General features: G+C 37.8%; 1 protein-coding gene across 1 annotated transcript; it reads right to left on the minus strand.

The window, feature by feature from the left end:
• Positions 1–15,027: 15,027 nt before the first annotated feature.
• On the minus strand, positions 15,028–16,764 carry LOC141913848 (uncharacterized). The gene has a single exon (XM_074805013.1). The coding sequence runs from the start codon at positions 16,762–16,764 to the stop codon at positions 15,028–15,030; it is 1,737 nt and encodes a 578-aa protein (XP_074661114.1).
• Positions 16,765–22,411: the final 5,647 nt, after the last annotated feature.

Genomic DNA, 22,411 nt, shown 5'->3' on the forward strand with positions numbered 1-22,411 from the left:
AGTGTAAAAATGCGATGATTTTGAAGGTGCAGACACCCATTTTCAGAATTTTTGTACATGTAGTAAGAAATTAATTTGAACATGTATGAACTTAAATTATTTTTCCAAAAATTATCTGGAATTTGACCAATTGTTGTAAAAATGTGATGATTTTGTGGAACCATCGATTTAGTATGTATATACGCATGGCTCGGAGAGGGTGGGTCCTGAGATCTCTAAATACATAAGACATACTAAATGCATGACCCCTTTCATGAGAGAAGAGTATATCGATGTAACTGATATTGATTGATGAAGTTGTCTTTCATTTTGTGTTATGTATTCTGTCCATTCTGTGTTATGTATTCTGTCTCAAAATAATTACTAATGTTTGTATTTATATGTTTATTTTTCTGTTTTTAAAAATAAAATGTTTGCTTATATTACATGTATTCTCAATTACATTTATCTGGATCAGATGGTGGATTCAATATTAACAATTTTGGAAAGGATTTATTTTTCGAAAACTGCTTTTGGACAAAATTTGATGGAATAGCCTAATACCAGGGTCCGTAGCGGTCTTTAAATTCCATGAAGGTTTTTGAATTATGTTGCTGGGGAAATACTAGAATCTTTAAATTTGAAAGCTTGTCTTTGGAAGTCTTTAATGTTATCGATTATCGCCGAGTTGTATGGTGTACGGACATTTATTTACTGAAGACAATTCAATGCGTAGCAACAGTCAGCGCCTCGTGATGTCAGTGTAAGTCAGTGTACACGGGGCTAAGCGCTCGAGATGCAGATTACTGATGTATAGAGGCCTACAAACACCATCACATACACGCTCTAGTCACCATGCTGGCAGCACATCCAGTGCTCATATATTGGGGCGCGCGCGCGCGCGCTCGCGCTATACGTTTTGTTTTAATACAGTGTTTGAATGAAAACAGTTTTTTTGAATGCAATATACTACATGAATTATCATTTTTAGAGTAATTATCGGTCTAATAATTATCAGTAAGTATTTGAAATGATTTATATTGGGTCATGAGGGGGAAGGTGCGGTATCGGCATTGACGAGGTGGACGGGAACCGAGAAAATTAGGGCCTACGGTTGAAAAAATCATTTGAGAATATTATATTCTGAGGGACGAGCCTATTTCAGAGGAGATTTTTATTAAATGGGAAGGGTGATGATGTCATAGGATTTATGAAGGCAAAAATTGCATGGCGTGTCCACGGTGTCGTCAAATTCGTGATTTTAAGCGTCCATTTAAAACCTTAAAATTTTTCTGATTTTTACAGAAAGGTCGGTTTTTGGCTCTAAATTGGAAAAATCAAATCTGCGACTATCCGAATTTGTCTTACACCGTTGTGACCGTAGAGACCCGTATATGGCGACTGTTTAGTCAACTCATGCATGAAATGCATTTTTGCTCCATCTATTGACAGCGAAACACACTAAGACACCACTCAACGCGTGCCCGTAATGGGAAAAACACTTGACTTTACCGATCAATTTTTACGGTTAATTTGGAAAAACTTTTCTCTGCAGTCGGTAAATGATTTTTACATCATGAGAATCACATTATTCTAAATTAAATTTATTAATACTCAACTTTTTACAATAAAACATCATGGAAGATTAACTGCCGTTTAAATCAAATCACTAACACAAAACTCAATAGCGCGCGAGCTTCAACAATGCGTCGATAGCTGTCATGCGCAACAATGGATTCACGAGAAAGTTCGGCATGGGGATTCGAACCTGACAGGTACAGGCTATCGCGTTCGGTTTCGTAGCGAACGAGATCCGTCCACCATTTTCAACGTTGCCGAACCCCGTCGAACCTCACGCCGTTTTTCAGTTTGTCACTCATTATCTACATTATTTTGATATAAAGGTAAGTAATTTTATATATTTTAGTTGCTAGATCGCATAAATTTGGGCCTTAGATCGAGTTGAATAACGCGTTGGACAAAAAGCCTGTTGTAATGAGCAATTATAGAGCCTACGACCATTCCTTCTGGACCCGGGGCCCTGCCTGCTTCCCTTTTCTGGTTTGCCCCTTTATTTTTCGTTGAAATTTTTTTACCTAGTTCCTTTAAACAATGATAATATGCCTTCTCTACTTCGTAGCTAGTGAGACATACTACGTAGAAGAGACTTAGTCCGGTCTCGACTAGTAGCATTTCCCTTAAAATTAAACGCTGTAAAAAAAATCACGGGTCTGTTTTTATTTTTAAAAGAACGAATTTGTTCCGATAGGCCTACAATATATCCGCGACGTACGTAACTTAAAGTTCTGTATCGGGTCTGACCTCACAGAGATTAAATTGAGTTTGTTTGATACACAATTAATCTTGAGATTATCTTCAAAATAAAGTCGTGTAAAATTCATCAAAAATGTTTTATTATCAATCAGAAAATAGGCCTATCTTTATCAGTTCGTAGCATTTGAATTAACATTCATATTGTTGTTCTAGATGCTGTAAATTGCAACATTTTTTGCCCGATTTTTCAAAAGATTTATATATATATATATATATATATATATATATATATATATATATATATATATAAACTTTTAAACTCACAACCTAGTCGGGACAGTCGCATATTCTGAGACCGCACTGTCGGGACCAGAAACCTTGTCGGGACTTATATATGCACTGTCGGGACTGTGGTTCAAAAAATGTTATTTATCTCGAATATGCGCGTAAAAGCGTTTTCACACTTTTTTACATTTCATTAATTTCACCGACTCGTCGGGACAACAAGCCATTGATTGTGCTGCCTCCTAGGGTCCCGACTGTGAACTCATATATATAAACAACTAAGCTCTGGCACCGACTTATCGGGACAAGGTTAATTGAAGAGGATAACACATTTCAGACGTCGAGGTACGACACGTTACATGGATTAATGTTTGTGCTGCCACCTGGGGTCCCAACAGTGTATATATAAAAGATATGTATAAATGTAAGCTCCGACACCGACTTATCGGGACAATATAAAATAAAGAAGAGAGCCCTTAACGGGATACGATAAAATTAAGAAAACTGTCCTTTCGAGACCTAGATGGCTACTTTAAATGGTATAGTGCTTGTGCTGCCACCTGGGGTCCCGAGAGTGTATATATATATTACGGTGTCAGTAAGCTCCTACACCGACTTATCGGGACAATATAAATTAAAGAAGACAGCCCTTAACGGGATACAATAAAATAAAGAAGACTGTCCTTTCGAGACCCAGATGGCTACTCTAAATGGTATAATGCTTGTGCTTCCACCTGTGGTCCCGACAATGTGTATATATTACGGCGTAAGTAAGCTCATACACCGACTTATCGGGACAATATAAATTAAAGAAGACAGCCCTTAACGGGATACAATAAAATAAAGAAGACTGTCCTTTCGAGACCTAGATGGCTACTCTAAATGGTATAATGCTTGTGCTGTCACCTGGGTCCCGACAATGTATAAATATATTACGGCGTAAGTAAGCTCATACACCGACTTATCGGGACAATATAAATTAAAGAAGACATCATGAATTTTCAGATCTCAGAATTTTCTGATTTCTTCTTAACTACTTTCAGTACATGATAATAAAGCAATTCTGAGGGCTTTATACAAACAGGGACATAGTAAAGCTATATATTTTCTGTTTCAGAACAACTTATTCTATCTAAAAATGTATACTTATGTATACAAAATTTTTGCTGTCTGGGGTAAGATGGGGGACCCCAGAAGGCCCCGCCCAGGGTGCGGTTGTACTAAATAAGCCTGTTTTTTTTACAGTAATTAGCCAAGGAAAGAAAGAGATCAGAGAGAAACTGATTATAATTCCCCATTTTATCCAAGCTAGGGCTGGTGTTGATCACTGGGAAAAGTTTTGGGGTCCTTGGGTCATTATGAGGGTCAATATCTCAAGGTCAACGAATGGTCAAAAATCAAATTTAAAAAGAATATTTTTCAATTTCTGTCAATATGTCCTCTCTAGGGTCACTCTAGTATCCTCTATTGCCGAGTATCCTCTCATGAGCTGAAATAAAGTATTCCTCGAGGTGTCTCCGGATATTAGGGGGTCTTTGTGACCCCCTAAATTCCCAGAGGAGTCGAACTGACAGAAAATCTACAAAGAGTCAGTGTAATTTGAATGACATACTTCACTGATGCGACTACGCCGGCCAAAAATAAACACTGATAAGAGTTAGAATGATACAATGTATGTAATGCGTACTGTGAAAATCTATCTATGTCAGGTATGCGCCGTGTCTAAACGCTCTGTCATAGGCCTATGTGCTGTATACACAGCTGGTGCTTGTATGGATATAGGAACAGCTTCAGTGTGTTGCCAAGGCCTCCTCGCGATAACAGACATAACATGAAGTACAGAGCTCGATGTATATTACATCTATAGGGCCATAGCAACACTACCCGTTATTCCTCAACAGCGTGTATACGATATTAAACTTCTCGTTAAGAAGACGGCTCTAATCATATCTGTCCATAATTTTAGATCCTTAATTAACTATATTAGAAACACAAACTGACCCTGTGTACAACTTTTCCCTTTAGGCAAACTCAGTATCAGATGTGATAGAACAACTGCACCCGTTGATGGAGAAACCAATCCTCATCGTAAAGCTGCACCTTCGATGTCAGACGTACTACTACATTTCGGATACCTGGCCAACTGTCATCTGGATAATTTGCGTTTCGAAATGCCTCCGTTTAATCTAGTCGACACGTTGGGTATTCAACTTATAGATCAACATGTACCCGAGATAAAGTAACGATGGACCCAATCATCGATTTAATATATTAGACAGCTAACAAATTAACCCCAATCAACCTCTTGCCGGTTAAGGCTGTTTGGAAGATTGTTTGAATAATTGTTTGAATAATGAATGAACCGGAACCGAAATTTCCCATTTTGTACTTCGATTCAATCAACAATTGCTATAAATTCGACCGCCGATCACGAAACTATAAATGCACTTCCATTTTCGAATTCAAAATCTGGTCTGGTTCCCGGCAGGTGGTGGATCTTTAAAGGACACCAAATAAATAGGTCTTGTAACTCACCTGACCATTAACTAATAGGCAGTTCAGACTTTTTATAGGTCTAAAATGGATTAGACACTTATTGCAAGGGCCAGTGTGGCAAGATGGGATGAGGAAAATCGCTATACATACTGACTTTCAAACCTTCAAAGGAGCGATCAAAATCAAACCGCAACTCTGTTTCAATAATCAGATTTATTTTCAGATAATAATATACATATGAAAAGATAGGATAGGAGCTAGGCCTAATCATATCAAAAGTTTTGTCTAAGAATAGTTGAAATGTGTTTTTCGAAAAAATCTATAATTCCTGCTTCAATGAGTCGAAGTGGTCATTCTTGGGGTACCGGTATCTGTAAAACAATGCGTAAGATCAATAAAAATGAAGTGACAATTAAATTGAATTGAATTACAAAATCACATCGTAATAGAGCGGATTTGATATTAATTCTGTCCGTCCTGTACTAACATCTTGCTGTAGTAGACATTTTTGGGGCACTAAGGACCAATGGCAATCATTATTTATAGAAAATCTTACCTTCAATGAACAGAAATACCGTGTAAAACAAGTGTGAATAAACCAGGAAATGCGCGGTGGGGTAGTGCGCAGTGTCTCTAGTGTACGGAGACGCATCGGGCTCATTCACAAAGTAAAAAAAACCGAAACCTTGATCTCTTGAAACAAAACGGGCCCCCGCGCCCAGGGTTTTAATGGTTCTGCATCATCTAGAGGGCCATTTCTAAATACCCGTCAAGTTTCAGAGCCCTACGGCCACTATAAGGGGTCGAGCGGGTCCCCAGAAAGTGTTCGCGCGGCCGTTTTAGACCATATGGCCGTGCGACTAAAATTCTAGCGCCGCAACCAAGGGCATATAAGAATCCTTTTTTAGGTTTATACAATTGAGTTAGACCCTGAGAAGTTTGAGAACCATAGGGCCACTATTTAGTTCACGCGGGATGTTAGAAGGGGTTCGGTTTTCAGGCCTCAACCAGTGTATTTTCGCGTATAGCTTATTAGACGCCCATGATAATTTCCGTCGAATATGGAGAATGAATTAAATTATTACACAGCGAAGCGTCAATGCGTCGAATATGGAGAATCATAATATGATTATTTTGGTGAACCGTTGAATATGCGCCGAATGTGGTCACTCAATCTGAAATGGTTTTTCTGGAACCCCGTCGAATATGGTGACCCATTTTTTCAGTTCACTAAACGTTGTTACTATCAGTGATTTTCGGTTTTAGCTTGTTTAATACGAATACGGTACGTAAATCAGCTAATTGTGACTAAATAAATGAATCTATCGGAGAGAGCGACAAAAAAGTTCAAAATTTCAAATTGATTTTTCTTAGTCTCAATAAAAGTGCATATTCGACGGTTTGCCAGAAAGCAAGCAATATATTCATCATTTCGCACGAGAAAATACTTCTGTCTTGTTTTTTAACAAGCTTATTCACCTTAATTGAACAAAGGTACCTACAAATTTAGGGGGGTGTACCCGTACCCCCTTAAATCCGCCCCCGAGTAGCCCCAATACGATCTGATCCATCGGATCGAGCGAGAAATAATATCGACTCATTCTTTTGGGATTTGTCACCTGCAGGGGAGTTGCTGTTGCTAGAGTCAGGCTTTAGAATATTTTTTATCAGGCTAAGGCTATTGTGATAAATGCGGCCTTATCCTGCCAAAATACGGATACAAAATTAGCTCGTGATAACCAGACCTATGTTTGTAGGGCGTCGGTATAGATATTCATCGAAGGTCAATCAGTGTACGCGCGCTGTGCGTTGATTCAGTGGTTGCTATGCAACTCGCCATTATTATAGACCTTTTAAAGGCCCACTGGCAGTATAAAAGCCCAATCAATGTCAGACATGGCAGTATCTTTGAACCTGTGGAGCGGTGAGGAGCTCCAACGGTTGAAACTGGAATTCTCCTATTTTCTCTGTCAGTTATCCGATTTGGATCCTCCTTTTTGTCAGACATATGTATTAATGCATAATATATTCATTTCTGCAGTCAAAATTATGTTTTAGGCCCTCCTCTTTGAGTAATTAAGCAATTTCGTTGGTATTTTCTTCAAAATTTGAATCTTTGAATGACGTAAAGGGAGGAGTTATCCAGTGAATCAGTGTAGCTTGCACGGCACAGTAACAGTAACATGATACCCTAGGTCATCACTACACATAAACAAAAATATAGGCTAATTCATAGTACCTAAATCTCACTACAAAAATCTTTTTTCCCGATCAAGGAATCAGTCTGAAATTTCATACACTTGTTAAGCTTTCTACCTTCAGTGTTATGCCAAAATTTCATCAAAATCGGATAAAAATTGATAATTTTTAAAAATCTCAAAATTTCGCCAAATTCTTTAATCTTGGTCCTTTTCTTACAGAAAATGATCACAAGCTTCAGATTTTCATCCCCAATAAGACTGTACCATTTAAAATTACCTCAGAACTTTATATGAAAATTTATGAATTTGTCAGATATTACAGTGTGTGACCTCTACAGTTACAATTGTGAGCCACCCTTACTCACTGTAAACATCATCAACATGTTAGTGTAGCTAGTGGGACGGCCCATCTCAAGTGCTTACCACCCGGTTAACTACTGCTCATACCAATGGGCCTTTAACGACGCGCGGTGCGCTTAATCATTAGCCTGGCATTACAACACCCTCGATATACCGCCATACTCTATACCGCCAAAATCGTTCCAGTCACCGATTGAAGGTCATCACGGTTGACTGGTTACTCCATCAACGACATTTTTCAAACTGCAACCCAAGTATATCGTGAATTCTGTGACACAGTCCTAATACCATCAACAAGAAATTGGCACATTTTCAAGCCCGCAATCATTTACATGGGAATGATCAAAATCTTTATCAATCTTTATTCCAGGTCTTTGGATCAGAAACTAATGTTACTTCAAGAAGAAATCGAATTTCGTCCAGATATTATAATGTCAAAATTTTTACAGTATGCAATCGAAGAAATATCCTTAAGAACAATATAACACCGTAGATATTTAACTAAATTTAGTCTAAATTAACAGAGCATTTTTAGGTCTAGTTATGAATTCTATTTCTTATTTTACAAATATTGTCTTATTTTCATTGATGTTACTAGGGGGGCAGGATGTCAGTCAGTTTTGGAGTGTCGGACTGTTTTTTTTTGTTTTAGAAATGTACTTGAAGTGTCAGTCAGTTTGTATTGTTTTGATAACTGCCTTCTGGTCTCTGCCACCCTTGGTGTCTTATGTAATAGTATCCTGGTTGAAAATTTGTTGAAAGAAATCAGAGATTCGAGTTGTAGCTTGTGAGCGGGTTGGATGTCCAGCCTCGTCTCTCCGATATATCGAAGAAAATAAAGTGAAATTTACGTTTGAAGTTTTAAGAACGTTTTCTCGTCGTTGGTTCCTGACCGTCGATTTAAGGATTTTTTACGTAGTTACCCTGGGCTTGCGAGGCGGAAATCTCAGGGTGCTATAACAACACTAAATTCAAGATTAAAATGCATGGATGTACAAGGGCTAGACAATAGATGGAACTAATATCTGTAAAATCGTTTGGTCGTTTTCGACAAGTCTTTTCCTCAATGCTTGAAAATGCCAGGCAGTATACTTTTCATGGTCACGGAGTTGCCAAATTATTACTACAAGATCTTCTATAGGGTAAATGTACATGATAAAGAGACACCTAAGTCGAGCGGACAAACATTTTTCAAATTTCTCGGCGTGTCCGATGAGAATGACCCATGATTTGATGATTTGAATTACACCACCATGTTCTCAAATTGAATCTTCTTCTATCCTCATCAGACCTTGGACCCACTAATTCTGTAAGCTTACATAGACCTCAAGTCAAATTGATTTGAGTCAATATGGTTTTTATCTAAAACCCTTTAACTTAATCGATCGCCTGATTCAGGACTACACTGCCAATTCCCTAAACGTCTTAAAAGTAGGCATGTTACATAGGGCCTAAAAATGGTCGGACCAAACAATGTTCTGAATGGCAGGGGTGGATCCAGGGACAGACTTTGTCAGAAGCACATTGATAAGCGCAAAAAAAATTCTCGCTCCGGCGAAACCAAAGGGCCGATAGCAATTTTTTAAGCACACATAAATTAGACCCTCGCCTTAAAAGGAATTATTGAGGGTGGCGGCTGACAGCTTTAGGGTCTAATCTGAAAGTTCTCAGGGACCTAGTGAGGGTCTAATCCAGTGTGCAAACCTTAAAAAAGGGTTCTAGGCCCTTGGTTGCGGCGCTAGAACTTTTGTCGCGCAGCCATCCAGGGGACTGAGACGGCCGCGCGACCACTTTCTCATCGGGACCCGCTCCGACCCCTGGCCCTGGCCAGACCGTTATAATGAGCGTCACGCAAAAATACATTAAGTTACCTGAAAACCGACCCCTCTAACATTCCGCGCGACTTTGATAGTGGCCCTAGGGCTCTGAAACTTCTCAGGACCCTAGGGGAGGGTCTGTAATCCAAGTGTGCAAGCCTTAAAAAAGGGTTCTGGGCCCTTGGTTGCGGCGCTAGAATTGTTGTCCAGAGGTCTAAAACGGCTGCGTGACCACTTCCGGGGACCCGCTCGACCCCTTATAATGGCCCTAGGGCTCTAAAACTTGTCGGGTTTTCAAGATGGCCCTGTAGATGATGCAGAACCATTAAAACCCCGGGCGCGGGGGTCCGTTGGGTCTGGGTGTCGAATATGCAATTTTTGTCGGAAATAAGCTGAACATACCATAAAAATCGCAATTTTTTAAAGTTTTATGTGTTTATGTTTTCCTCCTTTTTTCCTTTTTGGCAAACCGTCGAAAATCCTTAAATATCCATGGACATCCATCAAACATGGAGAATGAATTAAATTATTACATAGCGAACCGTCGAATATGCGTCGAATATGGAAAATCATTTAGGGCCTATATGAATATTTTGGTGAACCGTCGAATATGCGTCGTATGGACACTCCATCTTAAATGGTTTGTCTGGACCCCGTCGAATATGGTGACCCTTTTTTTCTGTTCAAAAATGTTGGTAACTAACAGTCCATTTTCGGTATTAGCATGTTTAATACGCCAATATAGTACCTAAATCAGCTATGTGACTTGATATCCGAGATAAATGAATCTGATATCGGAAACGAGAGCGACAAAAAAGTTCAAAATTTCAAATTGATTTTTCTCAGTTTCAATAAACGGGCAATATTCGACGGTTGCCAGAAAGCCGATAAGTTGAGAGCTGAAAACCGACCCGCTTCTAACATCCCACGTGGACCTTAATAGTGGACCTAAGGCTCCGAAACGTGACGGGTATGTATAAGAAGGGGCCCTGTAGATGATACAGAACCATTAAAACCCTGGGCGCGGGGGTCCGTTGGGTCTGGGCAGACCCTGGCCAGACCGTTAAAATGAGCATACAAATTGTGACTGTAAATGAAACCCGATCAAGACTGTATATACGTTAGAGTACAAATATGTATTCAATATTCACGTGCCTGTGCCGCTTTCTTACTGACGGTCTATCAATGCGCATAGTACTATCCCTTCGATTGCGACGCACCCACTGACCTAACCATGCACTGTATATTAGAAACACAAAACTGCTCTTCGTGTAAAAACTTTTACTTTTAGGCAAACTCAGCACGAGATGTGAAGTACCGATCGCGCACCCCTGGACGTATGATCTTCAACCTTGCGATATAACTATATCCAAAATTTCGATGTATTAAATTAGGCAGCCTGAAAAATTCACCCAATCAGTCGCTTGCCGGTTGAGACTGGTTGGAAGATAATATTGTTTGAATGAACGAGAACCGAATTTCCCAATCATGTACTTCGATTTCAACAAACAAATATGTAAACTCGACAGCCGATCACACAACTATATCTGTACTTCGATTTCCGATTTCAAAATAAAACCCCCTGTTTCACTCCCGGCAGGTGTGCAGGCGCGGATCTAGGGAGGGCTCTGAAACTTCTCAGAGACCCAGGGGAGGGTCTAATCCAAGTGTGCTAACCTTAAAAATAGGTTCTAAGCCGGCCTTGATTGCGGCGCTAGAATTTTTGTCGCGCGGCCATACCAGGGGTCTGACGGCCGTGCGACGACTTTCTGGGGACCCACTCGACCCCTAATAGTGGCCCTAGGGCCCTGAGACTTATCGGGTATAAAAGAAGGGGCCCTGTAAATTATACAGAATCATTAACCAGACCGTTAAAGTGAGTAACGCGAAAATACACAAAGTTAAGACCTGATAACCGACCCCATTCTAACAACCCGCACGACCTTAATAGTGGCCCTAGGGCCCTGAAACTCAGGCAGGCCTGGAGGCAAATATTCTTGTTGTGATAGAAATTCAATCCTGCTAAACCACTGGTAAAATTGTATTCGGCCCGGTTTGGAAAGAAAAATCAGGGGCCAGTTACATAGTCATGGCAAGACAAGACCAACTTGGTTCTACAGCCAATCTAACAATAAGACCAGTCTAAAGGTTTGAGACCACTGTTTGGACTCACGGCTGTGCAACCTGGGCAGGGCTGAGCTGAGACCGCAACCGTTGAGGTCAAGTCGGTGCGCTATTTAAACGAAAAGCTCCATTATTGCCCCGGCTCACGCGCGATTCAGTGGTTGCTACGCAACTGAACATTGAAATATAAAATAATTTTCTACTACGAGCGACGCGCCTATACATTAATATTTACATAGAGCGAGTTCTATGGTATTTTCACTGAGACGAATAAGTCACAACGCGCCTCATAGCGTAGTTTTTATCCAAATCCCCCTCGACCTCACGCCCCTGGGTCGCGATTTCGCACCAACTAATAGCACTAATAACGATAATCGAGAAGTCTACGAGGAGTAGAATATTAAAAATCCATAATAAAATTTCTGTGATAAATCCAGGCAAGGCTCAATGATAAATCCAATCGTATAAGTAATAGGGGTAATGGGCTTTCAAGCCAAAGGTCGAACGGTCGAGCTCATTAAAAAACAAAACATTAAAAGTAATTAAAAACTATAATATATTTTCATAACCGTGTGTATTTTATATTAAAAACTAAATATTTATTCTAAGATATCAATAATTTAAAAAGCATATTGTATTAAATCAATTGGTCGCTCCACTTCGCTACCGCTCCGCTCCGCGACCAATTGATTTATTTACAATACACAAATTCATATAATCAAATATATTCAAATAATAATAATTATTCTATTGTTCAACTGAAATACACACGGTTATGAAAATATATTATAGTTTTAAATTACTTTTAATATTTGTTATTAATGAACTCGACCATTCAACCTTTAACCTGAAAGCCCATTACCCCTATTACTCTTAAAATAATCATATAAATGAATAACATTTAAATCATTGAACTTCTAAAATCAATTTTAATAAAAATTTTAGTATTAAAATGGAAGCAAATAAGTACTACTGTCCAACATGTAATATCAATATAGATAAATCCCAAAAAGCAAGACACAATAAAACTAAAACACATTCAGAGAATAAATTGAAACTAGAATATAAAGATGATATATTAGAAACTAAATTAGAAGAATTAAAGAATGAAAAAGAAACACACAAATGTGATACATGTAATCAATCATTCAGTGATAAAAGATATTATAAAGAACATTTAAAATCTATAAGTCATATTAGAAATAAGAATAATGATATTTTAGGTGAAGATTATTTTGATAAAGATAATGATAAGAAACAGAAGACAATTAAAAGCATAAAAAATAAATTAAACAATAAAAGACCATACATGGAAGATGTAAGAAATTATATTAATTCATTAGATAATAAAAAAGATATAGAAATAACCGAAGCATTTAAAAGTGATATTGGTCCAGCTGCTATTGAGTTTAAATTTCATAAAGGTAAAACATTAGAAGAAAATAAAAAACATTTAGAAAATATGAAAGAAATAATAAAAATAATAACTGATGTTGAATATCCTAAAATTAGTATATCAGTAAAGTTTATAAAATCTGAAGATAAACCAATATATAATATAAATTCTCATTCACAACATATTATATCTAAACAACATATAGATGATAAATTAGATAAATGTTATAATGAAGTAAAAACTAAAATAGAAGAGAAATATTTTGAAGGATCTGGTTTAATATTTGAAATAATATTTATGACTTTACATGTTTATAACACAAAATATAATAAGTTAACTAAATCAAAACCAATTGATGAAAATAATGTATCATATTATAAAGATGATAGTATAAATGGAACAAGTTATATTAAACTACCATTTAAAACTAATGCAAAAAAAACTAATGTACAAAATGAAGATGATAAATGTTATCTATGTGCTATAATAAGTTGTTTACACCCAGTTGAAGATTATAAACAACATAGTTTTAGATTAACTCATTATAAACTATTTGAAAATAATTATAAGATAGATAAGTATCCTGTTATAATTAAAAACATCCCAAAAATAGAAAGAGATAATAATCTAAAAATAAATGTATTTGATTTAATTAAATTACCAAATACAAAAGGTAACAATATAAAACATTATACATTAGAACCTTTATATCTATCAAAAGATTATGATTCAAATGATGTTATAGATATATTATATTATGAGAATCATTATATGTGGATTAAACAAATCGATTTATTTTTTAAATCAGAAAATGATCACCATAAAATATATCTTTGTAGAAAATGTTTACATAGATTCAGTAATGAAAGTACATTATTAAATCATAAACAATTATGTGAAAATCATGATTATTGTAAATTAGTTTTACCAAATGAAAAGGATAAAATATTAGAATTCAAAAAACATGATTACAAAAATAAAGTACCATTTGTAATATATGGAGATTTTGAATCATTAAATATAGAACTAACTGATCAAGATAGAAAAGAAATAGATCTTAGGAAGAGAGTTCAAATATCCGAATAACCATAGAAGCGATAACATTAAAAACCTCATTTTCTAATGAGTAAATACAGGTTATTAACACGAACGTTTTCGGGATCATATCCCCTCATCAGGTGAAATACAAGTGAATCAAATGATTAAACTACAGGTTTATATACAACATAAGTTACAAAATTACAAGTGCTAAATTCTAAGCTAATTACAAACCAAGTATTTAATTACAAACTAATTATTTGAATACATTTAGGATAAAGGATGAGCCGTTTTGAAATAATTGTTGATTTAAAGAGGGTCGTTGCGCTTTAATAAACAGGGCCTCCCTAATTTTACAGTCGAGATCAGATGAACCTTTGTCTAGAATTTTGAATTTGTTGTTACTGAATTCCTGATCATAAGTGTGACAAATTGCGAGATGTTGTCCAATCGCAGAAGTCTTTGATCTGTGTTCCTTAATCCTGATGGCCAAATGTCGTTTAGTTTTCCCAATATAGGAAGTGTTTATATCACATAAACAATAGTAGTTAGGAAATGTCACTTCAGGACCTCAATGAGGAGGGGGGAGGGGGAGGAGTGAGGAGGGTGGAGGGGGAGGAGTTTCTTAAGATTTTTTTCTTAAGATTTTTTCCTCAAGATATTTTTCTTAAGATTTTTTTTTCCTCAAGATATTTTTCTTAAGATATTTTCCTTAAGATTTTTTTTCTTTTTTTCCTTTACGAATTTTCTTTTTGGCGGCAAAATTCAAATCATTGACTATGTAAATTCCAAATCAATTTATTGATGTGATTAATTCCCTAGATGGCGCCACTATTACGAGATCCTATGCGTGTGTGTGTGTGAGGAGGGGGAGGAGTAAATCCTAGATGGCGCTTTCTTTTCCAGCATTACCAATTTCGAGTGATACAAAGAAACCACAAAAAAAACAAATGTATAACAAATTAATGTCAACAATTAAAAAACATTTATTAACAATAAACGCGCAATAAATAGAATAGATAAATAAATAATCATATACACTGCGTTATTTCCTATATCAATATCCGTACGGAAGCGTGTTATACCGATCTGCGGGGTCGAAAGCTCGTTTAGTATAAACCGCGCGATATATTTTTCGTTCGTCTCTATTGTAAATAGAACAGTCCTTGATCTTTCTATTAATTTTGTCAGGGTTTAATATGTAAAGATGGTCGTACTTTTCTTCGACAATTATATCTACCATGGAACCAAAGTTTACAATTTGTTTGTTTCGAAAATTCAAATTGATCCCTTTAACTTTACATTCCGTTGAAAATGTATTATCTCTAGGACTGAATACCCGATATGCATAATTTTTGGGTCCAGCCGAAACAAATTCTGAAATAAACGACCCCTCCCCGTATTTATCGACCAATTCATCGGTCATATCACCCAAAAAATTCCCGGTCGGCGGATCCCATTCACCAGGTTTCACGCTATAAATAATGGAGTCGGTATCCGTGTATAGGGTTCGTTCCCCTAATTTCTCCATATAACTATAGAGAATAAGCCGCGCATGAGCCGTTGTGAAAGCTGCTAAAGCGACGCTGGTTTTGTTTGTCGATTCGACAAATTCTGCGCGTTTTTTGTAATGCACTCTTAGCACCTCGTCATTACACAACAACAAATCGCTTATCTCTAAAGTTTCATCCAAAAGCATTCTATATAATTCCCCGGGGTCCAAAATATATTTAGCCGTCGTCTTATTTTCGTTTTGACCGAGTTTACCCCACATCGAATTTAAGCATAATTTCGTGACTGTTCGCATCCCCTTGGCTTTCTTAATCTTATCTTCTTCGAGTTGGATACCCTCTCTTTCTAAATAATCGGAAATGAATTTATCCTTCTCGTCGCGCGACATATCTTTACACGGCCAACCACTGGCTTCGGTTTTAACTTTGAGGAATTTTCCTATATAATCCTCGAATAAACCCGTTTCATTAGTTTCCCAATTCCAAATTTCATATATATCTAATATCTTATAACCAAGTGTCACTGCTTTTTGTACCTCTAAAGTTACCCAGGTACCCGTTATCGAACGCTCATTTGCCGAATGTTGACACTTTTCGCGCTGATTGCTTTCATTAGCGCACGTTCGACACAATGGAAAAGTCAATTTCCCACCCGATCTATACGGGAGCACGGGTAGATATAAACCCCGAGGCGGTAAAACCTTACACTTAATCAACCCGTAATAATTATCGATATGGCGGAAATTTTCAGTCACGATAGTCGGATGACCGATTGGATAACTGCAACGACTGTTGACGTACGGGTATAACGAGCATATGTCGATGTATTTGATTTTTTCTTCACCCTCGGCTTTGCGATAAATTTTTATCGCGTTCGTACGACCTCCAAAAAATGCGTCACGTGGTTGCAATGGATCGAGAATATCAGATTTTTTGACAAAATCTGCAAACGCGCGGTTTTCTTTAACCAAGTCACGATATTCGTGTTCCCAAAATTCCACCAAATTGTACCCCATAGCCCTAATTTTAGATGTTTTTTCTAATGTGGCCTGATATAATTCACCGAATTTACGATCGGGCCGTACAGGAGATATCAAATCCGGATTTTTGAAACACTTAGGGCATCCGTGATATAAACAACCGTGAAATTCGTACACGGTATTGGATTCGGCGTGATAACCGTCTACTTTAAAGCGGTCAATCGATACTTCGCCGCCGTTCAACGCGTGTTGGACTCGTATGTCATTCGTTGTGGATACCCATTTCAACCAGTTAATTGCCATCTAGGAAAATTTTGCATTAGGTTTATAACCCCCCGGAGGGATTAGCCCTATTGTTGTCGGTTTCAAAAAGTTTGTTCGTAACGCCACATTGCACGCCGATGCTATAGTGATGCTGTTACGAAATGGATCAACAGCCGAAAGAGCAAAGAATTGATGTTGAAAATTTACGACGGATTGCATTAGAATATCCACATCCGAACGACAGTATTCGACCAACTCGCGTTGCATGTCAAAAATGAAATTTTCCGACTGACGATCGCTATGCCACTTTATTAAATCAGACCTTTCGCTCGAACTTAGACCGTCGGGATTGTAATATTCTATATCGGGAATAGGTCCGACGTAATCAATATTCTCGCGAGTGCAAAATTTATACGGAAAATAGCCCTTTTTCAACTCAGGAATACCTAGTGTTTCGGGTAATTTAGCGAGTTTCATCGGTAGAAAATTTAAAGTATCTAAAAACTTTATATCCAAATGCTTGACGGTCATAGTCATTATTTTCCCACCGTTTGGTATAATATCCGGTAATATACCTTGTGAAACCAAATATTGCAGAATGAAATAACCGTCGAAAGATTGAAAATTATGCGCGAAAACAGTGGCACCCCTATTCTCTTCCGTAAACAACCACTCGCAGAGTTCAGAGGCCGTTTTAAACACGTGTTCGTGTTTACCGCAATAATCGCAAACCGAGTCGGGGGTCCGTTTCGACCATTTACACATCTGACATACTCTATGTGCTATACCCAGTACTACAACGTGGTTCGATTCCACAGTCGTTGTTTCAAAATCGAATGCGATGAACTTTCTATATTTTAACTCATCGCCCGCATTTTCAGCGTCCAAATAAGGGTTGATTAGTGTATGAGGGTTACCCTGTTCCTCAGATACCACATGATCCCGACTTTTAGCGACCCCGATGTAACAAAGATGACCGCTAAGCTTTCGCTCTTTACAAGAACTGCAATATTTTTGCCCGCAATCGTGAGATTTGGGGTCAAGTTTTTTTCTAGATACAATAGAACCGCATTGTAAACATCTAGCCTTTGAATCGCATAAGCTTGACCCATCTGGTCTTGGTCTGCAGTGTCTGGCTAAACACGCTTCCGATTTGAAATAGATATTGCATTTTATACACAAATAACTACCCCTTTGTTGTCCGCAATTACCTAAACAAAGTCTGCATTTATCTGTACAACTGTGTCGTTCTGTATTCGTATACCCTTTTTTACAAGAATAGCAAAAATATGTACGACACGTAAATGCAGACATCGATGTAATAACGTCAAAATGTCCAGCCGTATATAAAAGTTCAATCTTTTTACCCCCAGCTCCTTTATTTTTTAGCACGGCGTTGTTTTTCTCGTAAATGATATGATACGCATTATCATCTCCAGTTGCGACTAATACGTAGTAATCGGATAATTGTTGCGCAAATACATCCAATTCGCGCAATCCACACTTGCCTAGAGGTACACCGGCATTCGTGTGTAAGGCAATTGCCGCATTCTTCTGCAAAGGCCGGTCGCATCTACGTATGACATCATATCGGGGATCATTGTCCGCACGCGCTTTTGCAACCACTATTGACCTAGCGAGACACAAATCATCGTCATTATCAATTGAGACAACGCATTTTTTGTTCTGTCTAAACTGATTGAAGTTTACCTCGACGCGTTTACGACGTACACCACCTAGCGGCATTCGAATGAATGTACAATGGAAAATTAATCCATCCAAAGACAAATCCTCATTCGACTGTAGAACACGTATTAGCCTATCGAGTATATATTCGACCGTTAGTTCGTCCAACGATACGAATGGAAATTCAATGTTTCCATTGAGATCCGTGTGTTCGATAGATATACGAATCATGTCACTCGAACGAGCGTCCAGCATTTCACTAATTGCCGCTAAAACGTCGGTTAGGTAATTTCGGACGATTGTCTGTGTATCCTGCGCGTCGAGTGTCTTGTTATTCTGGTCATCACGCGGAATTACGGTAACCTTGTACAACTCAGTTTTCATGTTGAATTTTTTGCTGTGTTGTACGCCGTTCTGTAAAATAATGGAAACATTCTTTTTAATCATTTTTGTTCGTCATTATGTTAAACGAATTTTGGTGTATTCGATTACTTACCCTGACCAGTTTAATATTGCCCCGTATTATCTCGTCGGGGTTTTCACAGTGAGGGCGCTTCGAACACGGCACTTCTTCCTCATCATCATCAATATCGTCAATAGGACGCTTCGATGTTGAGGGTCGTGGAGCGAATACCTCGCCGTGACGTTTTAACTCGGCGATCGAATGGAACGAATCCGAACATCGCGAGCATGTAAACTCCCGTACGGCTGGTGGTGGTGGTGGTGGAGGCTGTGGTAAGGCCGACGTCTTTTTAGGTTTACACGTTCTCATGTGCCTTACCAAGTTATCCTTACGAGATAGCGTTTTGCCGCATATGTCGCAAGAATGCTAGAAAATAGAAAAAAATACCCGGATTATATTAAAGATGAATAACAGTTTTTTTTAGCAATTCATGATTTCGATTACTTACAGAGTTAGACGTCCAGGGGTGAATGGGGTGACAATCAGGATGTGGCGGTGGGTTCACACGCGGAGGGTTTACGCGCGGTAGAGGGTTTACACGCGGTGGTTCAACGGATCCTTTACACGTTTTGACGTGTCGGCGCATGTTGTCTACGCGTCCAAACACCTTGCCACATTTGCTGCACTCGGGTCCCTTCAATAGACAAATATATAGAATATAAATAACGGGTCTTTTTGTTTGTTTATTTGTTTTTCTTTCTTTAGTAACTCATAATTTCACTACTTACCGGTCTAGCTTCTGATGTGCCTGGTTGCGAGTGTAGTGATACGTGTTTGGCAACGTAGCCCTTACACGTTTTAGCATGCCGGGTCAAGTGATCTTTACGTGTAAACGACTTGCCGCATGTATCGCATTGCCAACCATCGGTAGTTCCAAAGTGGGAACTCAGATGATGTGTCAGTGTTTGCTGGTCAGCAAAGTTAAGACCACATATTATGCAGTCCCATATTTGCTGAAAAAATAAATAAATAAATAAATAAACCGGGTATTTAAGAATACATTAAAATAATTAATTAATGAAATGAGCGATTGTAAGCTACTTACCGGATTGGCCGAAGCTACAGGCATCTGTTGTTGAACCGGTTGGGGTGTCATACATATAAACGTGTGCTGCGTTAAATCGCGCGCACACGCAAATGCTTTGCAACAGCTCAAGCACTTGAACCCCTTCTTACCAACGTGAAGTTGTTGGTGTTGTTCCAAACCCAGTTCATTGACAAAGGTCAACGGGCAGTATTGGCATGAATACATTTTCTGTGAGAAAAAAAGATTGAATATGTGTTATTTTTTAAAAGAGACTAATCTGTGTCTACAAGTCAATTATGGGTCGACTATCGAGTACAATGGACGGACTATTACGAAGGCTATTGTTCACGATTTTGGATTACACGCGAATACACCAAGTGTTACTCGGTCAAAAGCATTTAACAGATATTCAACGTTTAGCCAATGATTTTGTAAATTGCGACGAACCAGATGGATTATGCATAGTTTTGAAAGAATTAAATATGACGGAGCGATTCCTTTATAAAATTGTTGGCGCTATATTTTGTTTAGACGTGATTGATCTTCAACCGGAGCGTAAATATTTCATACGAAGAACGTATATCGACGTGTGAAAAAAGTCAAATAGCGTTTATGAAAACATATTCAAACCTCGAATATCTAAAATCGAAAAATAGTCAAACCGTATTTTTAACTAATGTTATTTTGTCAAAACCGTATAGTATTTTCCTATTAAAAAAGTTCAAACCTCATTTTTTCAAAATTGAAAATTGTTAGAACCTCGTTTAGTGAAAATAAAGAATTTAGTAAACTATAAAATGCGTGTACTGTATTTTTAAAATATTGACAACCCCCTTGTTTCTATTAAAAGTGTTTTTCATTCGTAGCTAAAACACTTAAAACACTAAAACACTAAGATGGCAGAGTATAATGGCCCGAGATACTTATCCCACCCATTCACGATGATAGTCGCAGGACCGACGGGTTCCGGTAAAAGTGTGTTTGTCAAAAAGTTATAACGGAGAATCTTGTCGAAAAAAATCCCGATAAGATATATTGGTGTTACGCGGAGGCACAACCCGAAATGTTCAATGAATTGGAAAAGTTTGGAGTGCAGTTTGTAGAGGGTTTTTCCGGAGAACTCTACGACAAAATAGATGGCAGTAAACGTACATTAATTATAGTCGACGATCTGATGAATGAAGTAGGGGGTAATAACGCGTTAGCTTCTTTGTATACACGAGGATCCCATCATCGCAACATCAGCGTTATTACGATTGTACAAAATATTTTCCCGAAAGGCAAAGAGTTTAGAACGATTAGTTTAAACTCGCATTATATTGTCGTTTTTAAAAATGCGCGAGATAGAAATCAAGTTCGCGTTCTCGCTCAACAAGCCGGTTTGAAAAACGAAATTGAAGCGGCCTTTAGAGACGCTACCATGGAACCCCACGGTTATCTTTTACTGGATTTTAAACCAAAAACTGTTGATAGATGGCGTTTGAGAACTAGAATTTTTCCTAGCGATAAATACCATATAATATACAAAACAAAGAAAATTCATTAAAAGTATAATTTTCGACTAATAACTAATAAAAGAAGACCATGGCGCCGCGTAAAAACAACTCGTTACAAAGAGTGAAAAAATATATACATCATTTACACGTGTTGGGTAAATGTAATAAGAAACAACGTCGAGCGTTGATAGAATCGGCTCCGTCAGACTTAATCAAGTACGTATGCGAGATATCCAAAAACAGTTTAGCCGGGAATATAAAACATAGCGACAAAGATAAACGCGTGTTGAAACAACATAAGCGTTACATACGCATGTTGGCCAACAATTCGATAGCCATTAAACATAAACGAGGAATAATTTCGCAAAAAGGTGGATTTCTGCCATTCATTTTACTACCACTTTTGAAACCTATACTGACGTCTGTTTTAACGAACGCCGCAAACCGAATAGTAGATAAGGCAACAGCATGAAGAACGTTGAAAAGTTAATCATTTTACCCGATTCCATGTTACCCTCGATACAAGCTTTTATCGCGAGTCAGGAACGTCGACAAGAAAAAGAAACACCCGCTACCTACAACCCTCTAACGGATAACAAAATACCCGACGATCTCAAATACTTAAAGTATAATCAGTTATTGCAGCAAGAAATACATAAATCGTCTACAGAAAAGGACATTAACCAAACGACACAAGATATTAAAGAAATCTCGGGCAAATATACTACGCAGAAAATTATTGATCGGTAACCGTTAAGATTTAGGAAAAAATGTAAATCCCTATTAGCATTTTTTGAAGATAATCCAGGAATTTTGAAATGGAATGATAAAGGCGAACTGATTTACAAGGACAATCTAATTCGTGGAAGCAACATTGACGATATTTTACACATGTCGTTAGTACAAACTAAAATGGATCAAGAATATATCGGCCTAGATAAATATATATCTGCATTTAACGAGTTGAACGTACCATTGAGTCTTATTTCGAATAAAACGTTAAAGAGAAGTATC

This window comes from Tubulanus polymorphus, chromosome 12 (genome assembly GCF_964204645.1).
Source record: "Tubulanus polymorphus chromosome 12, tnTubPoly1.2, whole genome shotgun sequence".
In the NCBI taxonomy this organism is placed as follows: Eukaryota; Metazoa; Nemertea; class Palaeonemertea; order Tubulaniformes; family Tubulanidae; genus Tubulanus; species Tubulanus polymorphus.